Genomic DNA, 17614 nt, shown 5'->3' with positions numbered 1-17614 from the left:
TGAGCAGGAGCCGTTCAGTCCCCTGATGAAGTCCTTGGTGAGAAGCTCTTTTCCACCACCGCCTCTCTGGGGCTGAGAGCTGCTCTTCCAGACCCACCGCCTTCTGAGAAGGCGTTCTAGAGGGTTGGCGTGCAAGGCACGTTCACCCAGCTCATCCAACAGCTGTCGAGCACGTGCATTACCGATAGTGTGTTACGTTATCCCATGCTTTACAGTGTGCAGCGTTCTTGTACCTGTCTGGCCTCCTATGTGCTTCCTTACAGCCCTGTGAGGACTCCGGGAGCCTGGATGAAGGCCTCTGGGACTCAGGCTCAGTGAGTGAGTGAGGAATAGAGCCCGGCGTGTCTTAAATGGCATCAGAATTTTAGTTACATGTTTGGGGGAGAGGAGGCAGCAGCCTTTGAAGGAGTCACGGATGGCCTGGTCTGGAGGAAGGGCCCTTGGACTTGGGCTTGGGACACACCTGAGGCCTCACCCGGGCCAAAGCCTCCTCTGCACTGTCAGTGGACTCCTCCTCCGTGCCTCTTCCTTGCAGCCTGGCTCGCTGCTTACGACCACCTTAACAGATGGGAGCAATGCTACAGAAAGCCCAAACCCCAGATAATCTACAACCTACATTTGGTTTAGGAGCGACCTGTTGGATGTCCTCCTGACTCCAGCAGTGGGCTGTCCTAGCTCCGCATTAGCAGCGGACAGATAAAGCATGTGTAGGAGACGGAGCCCCTTCCTCAAGTTTATAATTTCATTGTAGGAGTAAGATCTACACCTGCAGAAAAAGACTCAGGAACGCTATTCTGTGCTCGGACATAACTGAGTATAACTGGGAATCGCTGGGCAGTAATGGGATTAGGAGGGAGAAAGGCCATTATTGACTGGAGTCCTTGGGGAAGGCTTTGTGGAAGAGGCAGGCTTTGAGGGGGGCCTTAAAAGATCAATATTTTGACATATGGAGAAGAAGGAGAGAGATTTTTAGGAATAAGGAGGCTTGGGGAGGAGGCTTCGAACTGCAGGGTGAGGTGTCTCTGTGGAGTCAGGGGAGCCGGAGTGATACCTGACTGTGGAGGGTTGAATTCCAGGCTCTGAATCAAACCTAGTTACGCTCAAAACTGGAAGGAAAGAGGCCAGAGCTGCTCAGGAGAGTGCTTAGCAGAGAGACACAGTTCTAACCCGGCCTTGCTTGGGAGCACGCTATCTCCCTGGCCCTCCAGCCTTCGCTGCCCGGGGCCCCAGCCCGACTGCCGTGAGGCCCGGAGCCTCCACTTGCTGATATGAGTGGCCACGCGGCAGCTACTATGGGACCGGCCAGTGAGGCAGCCGGAATGGAAACCGTGCGTATCTGGGACTGGCCGTGAACGAATCTTCAGGGGGGAGGAGTAGAAGGAGAGTATTTGCTAAAGACCATTTCTGTTGGGCCTTTCATGTGTGTTTGTCTTGTTCACCTTCACAAGGACACGACGAGGACACTGTAATTATTATTTTCTGTTTGCATGGGGGAAACAGAAGCTCAGAGGGATGAAAGTATCTTGCCCTTCTCCACACCGCCAATAAATGGCTCTGGTCTGTTTGGCGACAATAGGCTGACACTCTGGCTCCCTGCTTGTAATAAAAATGAAAAGTGGTGGCCTTTCTCCTCAAGGACTTCTAGTCCATTTGGAAGAATCAGTTAAAAGTCAGAGTGTTGGACAACAGAGGGGAAAAAAAGTGAACATAGAGACAGAAAATGTTAGCAGCGGGGAGTCAGGGTGGGAGAGCTACCTTGAGCTGGTGCAGACAGAGCTCCACAGACAAAGCTGGGCTTCAAGGACATCAGTGAGGGCTGCTAGACAAGGGGGAGACCAGTCCTGGCAGGGATGGTCACAAAAGTGCCAAGGAGAGATGAGAAGAGTGTGTGTGTGTGTGTGTGTGTGTGTGTGTGTGTGTGTGTGTAAATGTCTGTCAAACATACACAAAGGTAGAGAGCCTGGAATGATCTCCCATGCGCCTAATGCTTAACTTAAAAAAATGATTCAGGTGCAATTTGCATGTCATAAGATTGACTGTTGAAAAATTTGTTAATATGTATTTATTTTTGAGACAGAGAGAGACAGAGTGCCGGCAGGGGAGGGGCAGAGAGAGAGGGAGACACAGCGTCCGAAGCAGGCTCCAGGTTCCGAGCTGTCAGCACAGAGCCCGACGCAGGGCTCGAACTCACAAACCGTGAGATCATGACCCGAGCCGAAGTCGGCCGCTTAACTGACTGAGCCACCCAGGCGCCCCTAAGATTAACCATTTTAAAGTGAACAATTCAGTGACGTTTGGTAGATACACAGTGTTGTGCCGCCACCACCTCTCTCTAGTTTCAATACTTTTTCATCACCCCAGACCCCATATCCATCAAACCCTCGCTCCCGCTTTCCCCTTCCCCGACCCCCTGGCAACCATTGATCTGCTGTGTGTATGCATTTGCCTGTTCTGGGCATTTCGTGTTAAAGAACTCATACACTGTGGAGCCTTTTGTGTCTGGCTTCTTTCACTTGGTTTTCACTAATCCATGTTGTAGCAGGTGTCAGGACCTCGTTCCTTTTTGCAGCTGAATAATATTCTGTTGTATGGAGGTACCACAATTTGTTTCATCCGTTCATCCACTGATGGACTTCGGGGTTGTTTCCACCTTTTGGCTCTTGTGAATAGTGCTACTGCGAACATGTGTGCGTGTACTTAATTTGAGTTACCTGTTTTCCGTCTTTCTGGGTATATCCCTAGGAGTGGAATTGCAGGGTCATATGGTATCTCTGTTTCAATTGTGGAGGAAGACTGTAGGAACACCCCCTGTAGCTGCACCCCTTACATTCCCACCAGCGAGGCACTAGGGTTCCCGTTTCTCCGCCTCCTCCCCCAGTGCTTATCTTGTGACTGAAGGATCCCCCCTCACAGTTTTACATACCGGACTGACTACAGCAGGTGCTTTCTGTTACTCAAAACAGGCCCTGAAGTCCACCCACCTTGGGCCAGCAGCCTTAGCTGCTTCGAGCCCTTCCCATTCCATGGCTCACACTGGTTCTATCTTCATTCAGTCGCGGGTTCCCTTAGGGTAGGGGTTGGACCCTGAGAGGTTGGATGAGTCTGCTCTGCTCATCCTGAGTGGAGGAAGCCGGGACAGCTGCAGTGTCCTGCCCCACCTGCCCTGGCTTCTCAGCTCCAGGTCTGCTGGCTGGTTTGTGGCTGGGCTGTCCTCCCTCTCACATGCCCTGTCCACCAGCTCCAGACCCCTGAAGCCCATTGTGTGAACACAGGTGATCTCAGAGTTCTCCGGCCCCTTTGGGCACCCCCAAACCGACAGCTGGCTTTAAGCAGGTCCTTCTTGGGGGTGGCGATTAATTAGTTGGCTAGGGCTGCCATAACAAAGTGCCACACACTGGGGCCTGAAACAACGGAGATCTATTTCCTCACAGTTCTGGAGGCTGGAAGTCAGAGGTCAAAGTATCAGCAGGGTTGGTTTCTTCTGAAGCTCCTCTCCTCGGCTTGTAGATGGCCGTCCTCTCCCTGTGTCCTCCCATGGTCCTCCCTCTACGCATCTGTGTCCAAATCTTCTCTGCTTATAAGGACACCAGTCGTGTTGGATTCGGGCCAACCCTAGTGACCTCACTTACCTTAATTACCTCCTTAATATACCCTGTCTCCAAACTCAGCCACATTCTGAGGCACTGGGAGTTAGGGCTTTCATGTATGAGTTGGGGGGTGGGCACGGTTCTGCCCATAGCGGGGGTAGGGCAGCAAGGGTGCATGATGGCGAATTTGGAAGAATCAGTTAAGCAGATTCCCAGCAGAGAGGCTGGGAGGAGATGGGGGGCTGCGGGGGCACTTGCGGTTCTTCTGGGCTCCTGTTTGGTTTCAGAGAGACCAGCTTTCAGGCACATGCAGAGCAGGTGGAGGAGGGGAGAGAAATGGTGGCAGCGAAGAGGGCACTGGGGGCTTCGGGGAGGCGGGAAAGCAGTGTCCACAATCAATAATTTATTCCTGGATGCCACGCAGGAGGGCGTTGTCATGGCAACGGGCGGGCTGGTCGGCCTGACAGTTGCCTCTCAGAGCTGCCTCCCCTCCCTCGGCTCGTCTCTCCCTTCCCCTCGCTTTTCTTGTGTGTCTCGGGAGCTTTTTTGTGGACTGGAGGCTGCCCGCGCCTGGGATGACACCATTGTGCCCGCCCTCGGCGTCGGGACTCTGGGCTCTCGACAGTGGTCCTTCCCCAGCCCTGTGTGGCCCCGGACAGATGACGAGGGCCGTAGCCTGACTCCCTCGAAGGGTCATCTCCCTCGCTTCCCAGCCACCAGGCCTCTTGCCTCAGTGCAAGCGCTCTGAGTGCTACTGCTCGGAGCCTGTTTTATGCTGCCTCTCGACCTCTGCTAACAGGTTGAATGCATTGCCTTCTCACCACCCTCGCCGCGCTAGGTGCTTGCTTCCCCAGAGAGATGCGCCCAAGCAGGGCAGCCGGACAGGGCCTTCCCCAGCCTTATCACCCCCCCCCCCCCCCCCCCCGCTGTCCCCGGGTGAGTCATTCTTGGCTCTGCCGTCTTTGGCTACAGCGGTTGATCCTTCCTTCCTTCCTTCCTTCTGGCCTCGGTGGGCAGGAAGACGCCAGGAGCACGCAGCTGGCCAGAAAGTCTGCCCTCCCCACCATAAGCCCCAAGGCACCACATAGTAGGTGCACTGTGCATACGCGTGCTTTGTTGTGTAATGAATGAAAGAGAGGTCTGAAGGAGGCCCCGGGGAGTCAGGAGCAGACCCTCACACCATGCAGGCTCCCTCTGGGGGTTGTCCCCGTCTTTCCCAGGGACTGAGTCTTACGTCCACCAGCTGCACGGAGCCTCAGTGATTGAGACCGTTGAATTTTTAAAGTTATTTTTCATACGCATTACAATTCACCGTTCCCCTGATTCACTGGCTGTCATGACTAATAAGGGATCTGGGTCTGTAATAACCATTTAAGACTTAATGTTATTAGTCTTGTAATTGCTGCCAAGAGTCTTCTCTGTTCTCCGAATTTGTAAATCCTCATGCACAGAGATTAGGAAAACATACCCCTAAGCTGGAGGCTGCCAAGGGGGCTGGGTGGTTGGAGACCAGCCTCAGCTGCCCGGCTGGGGTGTGAGTTTCCTGATAAAGCCTCAAGCCAGAGCTACAGACGTGCCTGGGGAGCATCTGTGAGCCTTCTTGGGGAGTTGGGGAAGGCGGGGTGGTGCCCTGCGGAGGAGTGTGGCCCGGGTTTGCCCGCATGACAAGCAGCTGCTGGTGGAGAGAAGAGCCTTATCTCCAGGGAAAGGACACTCCTTCCCTGCCCCCTCCCCAGCCCAGAGGCTCACAGCCCTGATGGCCCGGACGAGATGGCAGTGGTGTCCTAATCAGATGGTCATGATGCTGTAGGCAGAGATTAGAGTCGACAGGAAAACCGGCTGTATTAGAAATGTCCTTCGCCAGCTCTGTGTCGGGAACTGTCCCTGCCTCTTCGCACGGGGCATCTTTTTCCACGCATGGCTCTCTCGAGTCCTCATTGGGAAGGGGTTGTCACGGGGTTGATAGTACTGCTGTGGTGAAGGGCCAGGGCACGTGGCTGATTGTCCCCGGTTTGTGGGCCAGTGTCCCTGCACCTCTCTTTCTGTTCTTCTACCTGGAAAGGTCTCAACACTGTTGCCTGAGCGCACTCCCAACCAGGGCCGGCACCCCTGCCCTCCGCCTACCACCCCACTTTCCTGCCAGGGATTAGCATGGAAACTGCCTGCAGCTTTTTTCTTTTTCTTTTTCTTTTCTTTTTTTTTTTTTTTTTTTTGTAATAAAATACGCATAGCATAAACATTTGCCATTTTAATCATTTTAAAGTGTACAATTCAGTGGCGTTTAATACATTCACCGTGCCATGCATCATCATCACTGTCTGGTTCCAGAGCACTTTTATCACCCCCAAAGGAAACCCCCCACCAATTAAGCAGTCACTCCCCATTCTCCCTCCCCCCCCCCCCCCGCCCCCCACAGCCCCGAGCAACCACTAACCTATTCTGTTCTAACTCTACCAACGTGCCTTTTCTGGACATTTCATATAAATGGAGTCATATAATGGGTGGTCTTTCCGTGTGTCCATCATCTGCTGATGGACGTTTGGGTTGTTTCTTGTGAAGAGTGCTGTTACGAACATTTGCGGACAAGTTGTTGGTCGAACACGTGTTTTCATTTCTTTAAAATTTTTTTTTTTTAACATTTGTTTATTTTTGAGACAGAGGGAGACAGAGCATGAGCAGGGGAGGGTCAGAGAGGGAGGGAGACACAGAATCCGAAACAGGCTCCAGGCTCTGAGCTGTCAGCCCAGAGCCTGACGCGGGGCTCGAACTCACAGACCACGAGATCATGACCTGAGCCGAAGTCGGACGCCCAACCGACTGAGCCACCCAGGTGCGCCTGTTTTCATTTCTTTTAAGTGTAGACCTAGGATTGGGATTTCTGGGTCTCGTGATAATTCAATGTCTAACTTACGGAGGAACTGCCAGACTTCGCCCCCTTCTTGGCACATGCCAGACTTGATCTTCCTTTGAGAGAGGGGGCCGTCCTCCCTATGCCCACTCTAGGCTATGGCCTTTAGCAGCTACTTTCGGAAACTTTCTAGTTCCTAACCCCTGGTCAAGACACAGTGACATGAGTGGACACAACAAAGGAATCTAGTGGTGGCAACTGTCTTTAATGATGTTACCAGATCTTGTGACCCATGCATGTGCTGCCCTCCAAAGCCACACCATTTGGGGGCTGTACATTTGCTCCTGTCATGGAGCCAGTGCTCAGAAAACCTTGTTTCATCCTCCCCAGGCATAGTCTTCAGAGATCTTTCCTTGATAATCATTCTTTGCTTTTGACATGAAACAGTATTCCCTTCTGCATCACGTACCATCCTTTTCATTCATGGCCTGATCTTTCAACTTAAGAAAAATAAAATCAAATCTATCCTCATAGGATAGAAATTTGCCACCGTGGGGGCCCATCAAAAGAATATGCTATAGGCTTTGAAAGCGCTTCCAAAAGAGAAGCTTCAGAAATGTTCTAAGCATGGGCGGGAGCATTATTGGAATATGGATGTAGCCTCCCGAGGGGATGTCTTTGAAAGAGGCGGTGCTCATTTAAATGTATGAATTCTGGTGTGTTCATTTAAATGATCAGTCAGAAGGCTTTATGGGCATACAATAAAAAGATGACGTGAATGGTTATTGACTTATGTACACCTCCAGGAAATCAAAGAAAGATACGCATTTTAGGAGTTTTAAGAAGATGAAGTTCAAATTATAGCCTGGGAGTGTGGTGGGATGGTTAACATAAAATGGTATTGCCAAGCTGCTGGGGAAGAGAAAGGTCAGTGGGGGAACCCAAAGGCTTAGAATAGCATCCCCATCTTCCTAAGGGTTAGAAGACAGGTTTTTACTGCCATCAGTGTGGCTAGGAGGGGGCCATTCTCCATCTCTGGGGACAGTGAGGAGAAGGGAGGCTGGTGAGAAGTATAGGTGAACTAGTGTCTTTGGTGAGTTGAGTTTTAAAATTTTTAAATAGCCATGTCTCTTGCTGTGACCTGCACAACCTAGGGCTTCCCTGTGAAGGTTAAATATTGTAGCCAGCTTTGGAAGTCTGGCAAAGAAGCTTTGGGCAAAGCCCCTAGGCCAATGTCCTGGGACTCTTTGACCTACTGGGTTGTGGTGTTTTTCCTCCTCATTCAAAAAGGTGGAGTCAGCAGTGAAAGGAGTGGAACTGAAGACATCTGAGAGAGGCCTGGAGGGAAGGTGGGCGGTCAGGGCAGCCTAGTCTGGCTCTTAGATTTCAGAGACAGGTTGGAGGTTAGTGTCACTGTCCCCACTTTACAACTGGGCCCCAGAAGTGGATAAGATCAGTGGAATTTCAGAGCCAAGAGTAGATCCCCTCTCACTCCAAGGTTTGAAGAATATCCCCTCTGGGAAAATAGCACTTCTGAAACCTATTTCACGTCTTTGTCTCATTTATCTCCACAGTCACTTATTTGGGGTGAGATATTGATGAATTTGACAGCAAAGCAGAGCAAGATGCTGCAGTGATTTTCAAAAAATATTTCATTGCAGTAAATAAATAAATATATAAATAAATTGAACTGAATATGTATACACACACACACACACAACCTACCATTTGAACAATTTTAAGTGTACAATTCAGTGGTATTTAGTGTTTTCACCATGTTTTCCAAACATCACCACTCTCGATTTCCATACTTTTCCATCACCCCAAGTAGAAACTCTGTCGCCATTAAGCACAACCCTTCATTACCCGTTCCCCAGCCCCAGGTAACCTCTAATTTGCTTTCTGTCTGTATGAATTTGATGATGCTGGATACCTCCTATAAATGGAATCATATGAGCTTTGTCCCTTTGTGTCTGGATTATTTCACTCAGCGTGATGTTTTCAGGATTCATCAATATTGTGGAGCGTGTACCACGCCATTCCTTTTATGGCTGAGTACTATTCTATTGTATGGATGTACCATATTTTGTTTACCCACTCATCCATCCGTGGACACTTGGGTTGTTTTCACCCTTTGCCTATTGTGAATAATGCGGTGATGAACACTGGTCTGTAAGCATGTGTTTGAGTCCCTGTTTTCCATTCTTTGGGGTGCATATCTAGGAGTAGAATTACTGGCTCCTACGGTAATTTTATGTTTAGCTTTTTAAGGAACCGCCAGACTTGCCTCCTGGCTATTTGTATATCTTCTTTGGAGCAATGTTTACTCAAGTCTTTTGCCCGTTTTTAAGTTGGGTTGTTAGTCTTTTCGTTGTTGAGTTTTAGGAAGTCTTGACCAGATGTATGATTTGCGAATATTTTCTTCCATTCTGCAGGTTGTCTTTCCATTGTCTTGATAATGTCCATTGATGCACAGGTTTAAATTTTGATGAAGTCCAATTTATCTATTTTTTCTCTTGTTGCTTGACCTTTTGGTGTCTCATGTAAGAATCTGTTATCAAACCCAGGGTCATGTAGATTTATCTCTTTTTTTCTTCTAAGAGTTTCATGGTTTTAGTGCTTATATTTAGGGGTCCAACTTCATTCTTCCACATGTAGACATCCAGCTCCCCCCAGCACCATTTGTTAAAGAAACTGTCCTTTCCCCATTGAGCGGACCAGGCACTCTCGTCAAAAACCAGTTGGTCATAGATGTATGGGACTCTCAATTCTATTCCATTGGTCTGTGTGTCTGTCCTTATGCCAGGACCACACTGATGTGACGGCTATCGTTTTATAGTAAGTTTTGCAATCAGGAAATATGAGTCTCTGATTTGTTGTTCTTTTTCAGGGTAGTTCTGGCTATTCAGGGACTCTTGCAATTCTGTATATATTTCAGTATAATCACTTTTGAATATATGTTTTCATGGCTATAAGTACTGATTTCTGTTGGGTGAATACCCAGAGATGCTGCTGTGCCATAGGATGTAAGTATGTTCAGCTTTAATGCCCAGTGTCTATTTTACAGAGTGATCATGACAATATATTCTTGTACCAGCAATCCCTGGGAATTCCAGCTGTACATCTTTTATCAACATTTGGCGATGTCAGTTCTTCTGTAAGATTTCAGCCTTTCTGGTGGGTTGCCCCCAGATTATGAGTCACACATTGCTGCATTTTTCAAGGACCGTATAGGCATACCCATCTTTGTTCAGGTGCTCCTTCTGCTGGCACCAAGTGTTGGAAAGTGCTGCTTGCTTCCTGCCCCAGCAGCAGCAGCAGCAGCAGCAGCCAGCCGCCTCAGCTCCAGAGCCCGGAGATCTGGCTGGTGGGCTGCATCTTTCCAGCACCAAAGCTCAGCCTACACGAGAGAACATTGGAATTTGGAATGTGCGTGTAGAATTGCCAAAGGAAAATTGGTAACTGGACCCTGTCCTGGCTGCAGCAGTCAGCCGTATGAATGCCAGTGTGGATGAAGCTTCTGGAGCTGTGCCTAGTTCCTGAGAGAGATCAGTTCTTAGGTAACTGCCTCCCAAGAATGAAGAAGCTAGCAGAGCTGTTCCACCTGACCTTCGGCATTGGCTCCTAGAAGAAGCTCCTTCAGATGCAGCCTGAGTCCAAGGAGGGTAAATGGCTGTTCCCAGCCCTGCAGGCTCTCAGACTGGGGCTTGTGTTTACCCAGTTTACCCAGGGCAGTGATTGCTCTCTCCTTTTTCAGCTTGCCGGGTAGCCAAACTCAAGTCATATATTTCAGTAAACATTTACTGCAGGCCTCTGTGTACCAGACGTGGAACCGGGCACCTTGGGAACTGCAAAGGTCAGGATGAAGCCCCTATGTGTTGTTCATCATCCAACAGGGGAGGAAATACTTGCACGTATCATTGTAATAAAGGAGGGCAAGATCTGTGCCTAGTGAAGGGTATACATAATGTGCTTTGGAAACCAGAGGCCGAAACGTTCTTGTCCAGCCAAAGGGCTGAACTGGCTTCCTGGAGGAGGTGGCATTGACAGTGGACCTTAGAGGATGAGTAGGATTTTGTTGAGCAGAAATGAAAAGAGGGAACTCCAGGAAAAGAAACATAAAAAGCAGAGGTAGAGGTGGGCTCTTCCAGGCATTTGGAGAAAAGCAAGTGTAGTCGGATTACTGGATGCTGACAAGGAGTTTCCTAGATATCAGCCTGGGGGAGGTGAATTTTATTCTGCAGAAACAGGGAGCCCCTGCAGGGTTTGCCTGGGGATGAGTCATTCAGTGTCGTTCCTGACCAGAGAACATTCTGGTAATGCAGGGAGACCACGGGATTGCCCTATCCTCTGCTGCTTCTGCTTCTGCACACACATGCACACACATGGGCAGAAACACAGATACAGTTCACACATCAAAGGAAACATACACACTTACAAACATACATATAGGAACCAGGACAAACACATGCAAGAGACCCACACATCAAAACACATGTCCATATATGAGACTTACTGAACACACACACACACACACACACACACACACACACACTCACATTCACATAGACAGAAGATACTATCCTGAAAACTGAAGGACACCTGCATTCAACACCACGTATGTGTCCTGGAACACCTGTAGATACACTAACACAGGTACCCACACATATCAAACCACACTAATAATATAAGTCACACATACAAGACACATACTATGGGACAGACATACACATATACCCACCAAGCCAAGCAGGTAGACTTATCTATACCGTGAAACACTTTTAGTTACACATACACAGCCAAGCAGACTGCTCACACTCACTGGGCCACACACTTGGGAACTGAAGTGTTCAGGCTCAGGGAACTGAAGAGGTTCCCAGGGGCGCAGAGCTTATGTGCTTCCCCGTGGACTCCCAAACGCATGCTCAAAGGCACAAGCACAGACACACCCACGAAGCAGTCACACCACAGCAGAGGCAGACACAGACTCAAGTGGGTGCGGGCTCGGGCCGTGATGCTGTGGGGGTTCCTCACTGTGTCCTCCCAGCTCACTGCTGAATGGCTTCCTTCTGGACGGCCACTGCCAGCCCCGTGTGATCCTGGGGTCTCAGCGCCGGGCGGGCCCACAGAGGGGCTCTCTCGCTGGGATTTCCACAGCTCCTCTGACAGGGGCCACCCGCAGTGCTGCTCAGATCCTTCAGACGAAATACTTCACGACTGCAAATTTCCTGTTGTGATGGAATTCACTTTCCATCCCAGGAAGTGATCATGAGGCACCCAGAGAGGAATTTAGACCCTTAGCCGGCACAGTCAGTCAGCAGTCAGCTAACGACTGCAGTTTGAGGGCCCTAGGCTCACCCAGCCTGTCCCTGTAGGCAGTCCCTTGGCCACACTCTGGCAAGGTCAGCCGTCCCCCAGATCATTTTATTGCTGGTCTCTTCTGGTGTGGAAGAGCGGGCGGACTGGGCTTGGCACACGTGTCCTCTCAGGAGAGGGCAGCGGGTGGCAGGGGGGTGAGCCTGCGGGGCGTGGGGGTGGGGAGCCCCGCCTGGGACCTGGGATGGGATGGAGCTCTCCTGCAGGCACACCAGCTGTTTCCACGGCCCCAGCCGTCCTGTCCTGGTGTGGGCTGTCCTCTGCGAATGTGACCCACATTCAGGCCGGCCAGCCCGAGCAGCTCCCCCGGCTCCCTACTGCCTTCCTTCCTTCTGGCTGCCACCCCCTTCCTGCTCCCCATTCTGCACTAGGCCGGGGTGGGGGGGCGGGGGGTCGCCTTCGGTTGAGAAGGGGGCTGTGACACAGCTGGCTCTGAGCGATTGGCCAGTATGGCTGCCTCCAAAGAAGCCTCCAGAAACCAGGAGAACTCCAAAGCAATGGGACAGCCCTACCCGCTGGGCACCCCCCATTTGGATGCTTGCCTGATGCTCAGAATCTAACCTCCTTTTGTTCCTCTTCAATGTGGGACAAATCTGGTCTCTCCCTTAACCCCATCTACCCTGCTGATATGGAAAATGGACTCCCTCTGCCCTCCCCCCCCCAGCCTGGGGTGCTCCCCTCTCTTCTGGCTCTGAACCTAAGGGCCAACACCTTCCACTCTGGTTGTGCCTTTCTCAGCTCCCCTTCCCACATTCTTACAAACTCCACTAGCCCGAGTTCATTATAAGGATGAGAAATGGCTCAACAGTAGCCCCCCCCCCCCCGGGAAAAGGCCAGTCTGGGGCCAGGCTGTGGGGCAGGAGGGAGCTGGGGCCAGGGGGCTACACTGTTGACTTAAAGCTCAGTATGAGGCAATAATGGGACTCGATGGTCAGAGAGGCACTCACTGCAAGGTGAGCTTCTCCAGAGGAACGGCAGCATCCGGAACCAGGGCTGTCTTGTGCGCGGGCGATTGCACCATACTGTTAAGATACCTTTGCCTATTAATGAAAGTAGCTTGTGTTCTTTGCAGAAAATTTAGAAAATATAAACAAGTGCAAAGGAAGAAACGCAAATTATCCATAATTTCGCCACCCAAAGAGCCGTTCTTACTGTGTTTTTGCAAACTGCTCTTTTCACTTAATAGTGTTTCATATCATTAAAATAGTATTCTGCATTGAGGAGGGCACTTGTTGGGAGGAGCACTGGGTGTCGTATGTAAGCGATGAATCACGGGAATCTACCCCCAAAACCACTGCATGTTAGCCAGCTTGACAGTAAATTATATGAAAAAATAAAATAAAATAGTATTCTACATTATCTCATCATTTTAATAACTATGTAATATTTCATGGCTTATGATAGTACTAAGAATCCAACTTTCTTTTTTTTTTTTTTTTTTGGTATTTGTCATATGTGTCCTGAACTATCATTCATCGAATTTTGTTACTTGAGATTGATACCATCATTACCCCAATTATACAAATAAAAAGAGTGAGGCACAGAGAGGCTAACTAACTTGTCCAAGGTAACACAGCCAGTAAATGGCAAAGCCAGATTTTGAACCCAGGCCTCTGGCTCTAGAACCCTTATTGTCACATGCTACTTCCTGCCAAACCATGGACATGCCATAGTTTATCATTTCCCCTGGTGATGGCTGTTGACACGGTTTCTGACTTTTTACCATTATAAACAATATTCTGATCAACATTTGTGTGACTCACTTTTATATTCTAGTTATCCATGATTATTTACCGAAGATCTACTCTCAGAAGTAGAATTTATGAAACAAGGCATAAACATTTTTAGACTTTTATTTTTTTTTATTTTTTTTTTTAAAGGAAAGGTTTTATTTAAAAAAAAAATTTTTTTTTTAACGTTTATTTTATTTTTGAGACAGAGAGAGACAGAGCATGAACGGGGGAGGGTCAGAGAGAGAGGGAAACACAGAATCTGAAGCAGGCTCCAGGCTCTGAGCTGTCAGCACAGAGCCCGATGCGGGGCTCGAACCCACGGACCGCGAGATCATGACCTGAGCCGAAGTTGGCCGCTCAACCGACTGAGCCACCCAGGCACCCCTACATTTTTAGACTTTTAGATCCATTTCCAGATTTCCCTCCAGAAGAATGTTAGCAAGGTACACTCTTACCATCAGGATGGGGGGGGCTGGCCTTTACACTTTAAGAGAAAGCCTGAGAGATGCCTGGGTGGCTCAGTCAATTAAGCGTATGACTTTGGCTCAGGTCATGATCTCATGGTCTGTGAGTTCGAGCCCCGCGTCGGGCTCTGTGCTGACAGCTCAGAGCCTGGAGCCTCCTTCGGATTCTGTGTCTCCCTCTTTCTCTGCTCCTCCCCCACTCGTACTCTGTCTGTTTCTGTCTCTCAAAAATAAATAAACGTAAAAAAATTTTTTTTAAAAAAGAGAGAAAGGCTGGCCGTCAGAAGTGTGGTATCACAAGAGGAACAGGACAGTGCAGGGATGGAAGCAGCTGCATGGGGGGCAGCCGGCAGGACTGGAGATGTGCGGTCTGGACAAGACTTGGAGTGTTGGATGGAAGGTACATGGCTGCAGTCAAACGTAGTGATGGGCTGTTGAGCAGAAGAGAGAGAAGTTTGTCCTGAGGCCCTAGAGCAGAAGTGGACGAGTGGGCTGATGTTGACCTTGAGAGAGCCCTGGTCCTCTGTGGGGCCTTGGATGGGCGGGGTGGGTGTTGAATAAATATTACATGACCTGCTGTCATCCCGGCTTGGGTTGGGGTAGGGCATGCATATGGGGGGGGGGCGATACCACCCACAAAACATTACATCTCTTCGTCTTAACTGGGGGGTCTGCTCCTCCTCCCACCCCTGCCTCGGGGAGCCTGGCCCAGCCTGGTACTTCTCTCGGTCTATCCCTTCAGAGCCTGAGCAGCACAGCCTGGCTTGTGCCATGGGCCACATAACTCCTCCATTATGCATGAGGGGGACCCGGCGGGGAGCGAATGAGCAAGCCGTGGTGGGGGCGGGGGGCTGAGTGGTTATTAATAAACGAGTGTATTGTGTGGGATTCCATTCACAGCACTTTCAGAGGACGCGGTGGGCTTGAGATAATAAAGCCCTGTTTCTGCCACGGAGGGCTGGGGAGGTGGCAAGTGGGAGGTGGCAAGGAGCAGGGAAACCAGGAATTATTTTGATTCCACCCAGGGCAGGGCTGCTGCGTTTGCTCTGAGACCAGCACCCAGGGGGACGGTCCAGCTGGGATTTTGCTCAGGCCTCCGTCTGCCCACTGGAATGGCCTGGGGTCTAAGAAACGCCTAGCTTTCCATCCCCACCTGTCCCCATGGAGGGAGACTGAGACGACACTGGATGAACGGGAGCTCGACTCGTTCAGGAGACAGGTGGGGTAGTCCGTTCCACCCTGCTCCTGGCCTCCTGCCCCACCCCGTTCCTCCTTCCGGGTGAGTCCTTCTGCTGTGCCCTTCAAAGACTCCAGAGTGGCCTGTGCTAGGACGGTTCCTCATTCCCTGACGATGCTGGAGTTGTGTTTGTGTGCAAGGTCTTCGTGCAAGAAGCAGACCGGCCTGGTGTTAGCATGTGGAACATGAAGCGAGCGGGCCAGAAGGGGGAGAAGCGATAATGAGGGATTAGCTGCAGTTTCAGGGCAGAGAGGCAAGGGACAAGGCTGCGCAGGGGAGCTTCAGCCTGAGGAGTGACGGGTGTCTGGGAAGGTGAGGTGCTGAAGAGCATTTGGCGGAGGGGGGACTCGGGCTGTGCCTCTGATTGCAAAGCCCGCATTACCTCTGTGACCTGTCCCTCTGGGTTAGCCTTCCTGAGCCCCTGCCTTTCTCTCCCCCAGCCCTTGGCTCTGGGCCCCACCATCCCAAAACAGCCCTCTCCCTCTGGCCGAGCCTGTCCGTCTCAGTCTTGGCGTCTCTGGATCTCAGCCCAGGAACGCAGAAGCTGCTGGTTGGGAAGGAGGGAGACCAAGCGGTTTTGCTTTCCGCCAGTTTCTAGGGATGCCGAGCAGGTTCTGATTCAGGGAATCCTGGTCCCCCTTCACTTAGAGTTGAGCCAAAACAAGAGGGAAGCAGGGCCCGGGCAGACGTGGGTCACCCGACTCTGTCAGGAGCTAATGGTGCTCCCTTTGGCTTTTGTAAGTGGCTCTGGCCCAGAGGTCCCCTGATTTAGGAAACATTTCCTTCTCAAACCAGCTCGAAGGACTGCGTGCTAGTTTGGTTGGGAGTTGGGAGGGAGAAGGAGGCCGGTGGCAGGGACTGTCTCTCTTGCCCTCCTCATGGATACATGGCTCCTTGGGGCAGGGCTCGGGCTCAGTGACTTGAACTTTTTGTTTGAATTGAGGATTCTGTGACCTTACTTAACCCAGGAAGGTTTGAGGCTGCATTAGAGCCAGAATGGGCTGATTCTAGGCTGTTGGAGGCTCAAACCGGAAAGGGAAAATCTCCCCAAAGGCAGGCCAGACCTTTCCCTAGGGCAGTGTCAGGGTCTCGGAGCTGTGCAGGCCCCTCCCTTACCCGAGTGCACAAAGCAAACAATGCAGGCTTCCTTGAGCGCACTGCATCCCTGGATGGCCTGCCCTGATCCTGGTCGCAGGGCTGTGGGGTGAGGAGGTGGCCCTGCAGGGAATTGTAGCTCCAACTTGGGCTCTCCACGCCTGCAGACACTGTGGACAGTCACTTCCCTTCCCCTCCCACAGTCTGAAGAGGCGGTGACTATTTTTAGAAGCATCTGCGTGCTCCTAGGAGCACTGTTCTGTGATTTATGTGCCAGCCTGGATGCTGTTGTACTAAGAGAGGGCACCAGAGCTGGAGACACCTCTGGAGGTCAGGAGTGGGAGTGTGCACGGTCAACCCAACTACAGTCCGCCCGGCTGGGCACCTGGCCTGGAGGAATGACCTGGCGTCTTCCACCAAGATTTTGGGGGGTTCCTACTGACTGTTTTATGGTTGTCAGTTGCTGCAGGAGGTTCCTGGACGATCCAGGAACAGGGACAAGGACCTTCCTCAGAGAGGCAGGCAGGCTGAGTCATGCCATGGCGACTCCCGTCTCGAGAAGACATACCCGGTGTGTACCAGGAGGGGTAGGCAAGGTGGCCTTTCCCAGGGATGGGAAAGCCACTGGCAACTGTAACTGTAACAGGCGACTACTCCCTGAGAACTTATCCTGGGACAGGCACTTCTCCGAGTACTTGACCTCTGTTGTCTCCTGCAACCTCCCAACAAACAATCTGTGCTGCTGTCCTTTTAGAATTGAGGAAACCGAGACCCAGAGAAGTTAAGTATGTTGCCCAGTGTCCCACTGTCCATGACCAAGCCAGTGGTCCATCCCGGCTCAAGCCCCTGCTCTCTTGAGCCCTTGGGCTGGGCTGCCTCCCAGTAGAAGGCAGCCACATGCTTTGTTTTGGAAAACACAAGACGGACTGAGATCAAATGCAAAAAAAAAAAAAAAGGACTTCCCAATAGCAGAGGGGTCGTGTGGAATCTTCCTTGGAGATCTTTGAGGAGCATCTAGCACTTCAGGAGGGGGCCATCCTGCAGCCTGGACTCTGAATTGATGACCACGCCAGGGATTTTCTGTCAGGGGCCTGTCCATGAGAGATGCTGGACCACGCATCAGTAGCATAGGGTGTGACCAATCAGCAGCCTCCGGGCACGCCAAGCACCCAGCTGGGATTTGGCACCTGGAAAAAGGGCTGGCAGGGGGGAGGTTGCTGAGCATTCACCAGGTAGGGAGAGGAAGCCAAGAGATGCCAAGAGAGGCGTCTCTG

The 17614-nt window shown here is 51.0% G+C and overlaps 1 protein-coding gene across 18 annotated transcripts in view; it reads left to right on the top strand.

The window, feature by feature from the left end:
• Positions 1 to 17614, top strand: part of NFASC (neurofascin) — a 182065-nt gene that overhangs the window by 24336 nt on the left and 140115 nt on the right. The window contains exon 1 of one of the 18 annotated variants that reach the window (XM_086693731.1): positions 15032 to 15287. The exons of the other annotated variants lie outside the window; for them this stretch is intronic. Coding sequence (XP_086549857.1) covers positions 15196 to 15287 — 92 coding nt within the window. The 5' untranslated portion in view covers positions 15032 to 15195. Of the gene's footprint in view, positions 1 to 15031; positions 15288 to 17614 lie in introns of those variants that run through there. 18 annotated transcript variants of the gene reach the window in all.

The sequence above is a fragment of the Puma concolor genome, chromosome E4, assembly GCF_028749965.1.
Source record: "Puma concolor isolate L17-30 chromosome E4, mPumCon1.1.hap2, whole genome shotgun sequence".
In the NCBI taxonomy this organism is placed as follows: domain Eukaryota; kingdom Metazoa; phylum Chordata; class Mammalia; order Carnivora; family Felidae; genus Puma; species Puma concolor.
This window is presented reverse-complemented; position numbering and strand designations above follow the sequence as displayed.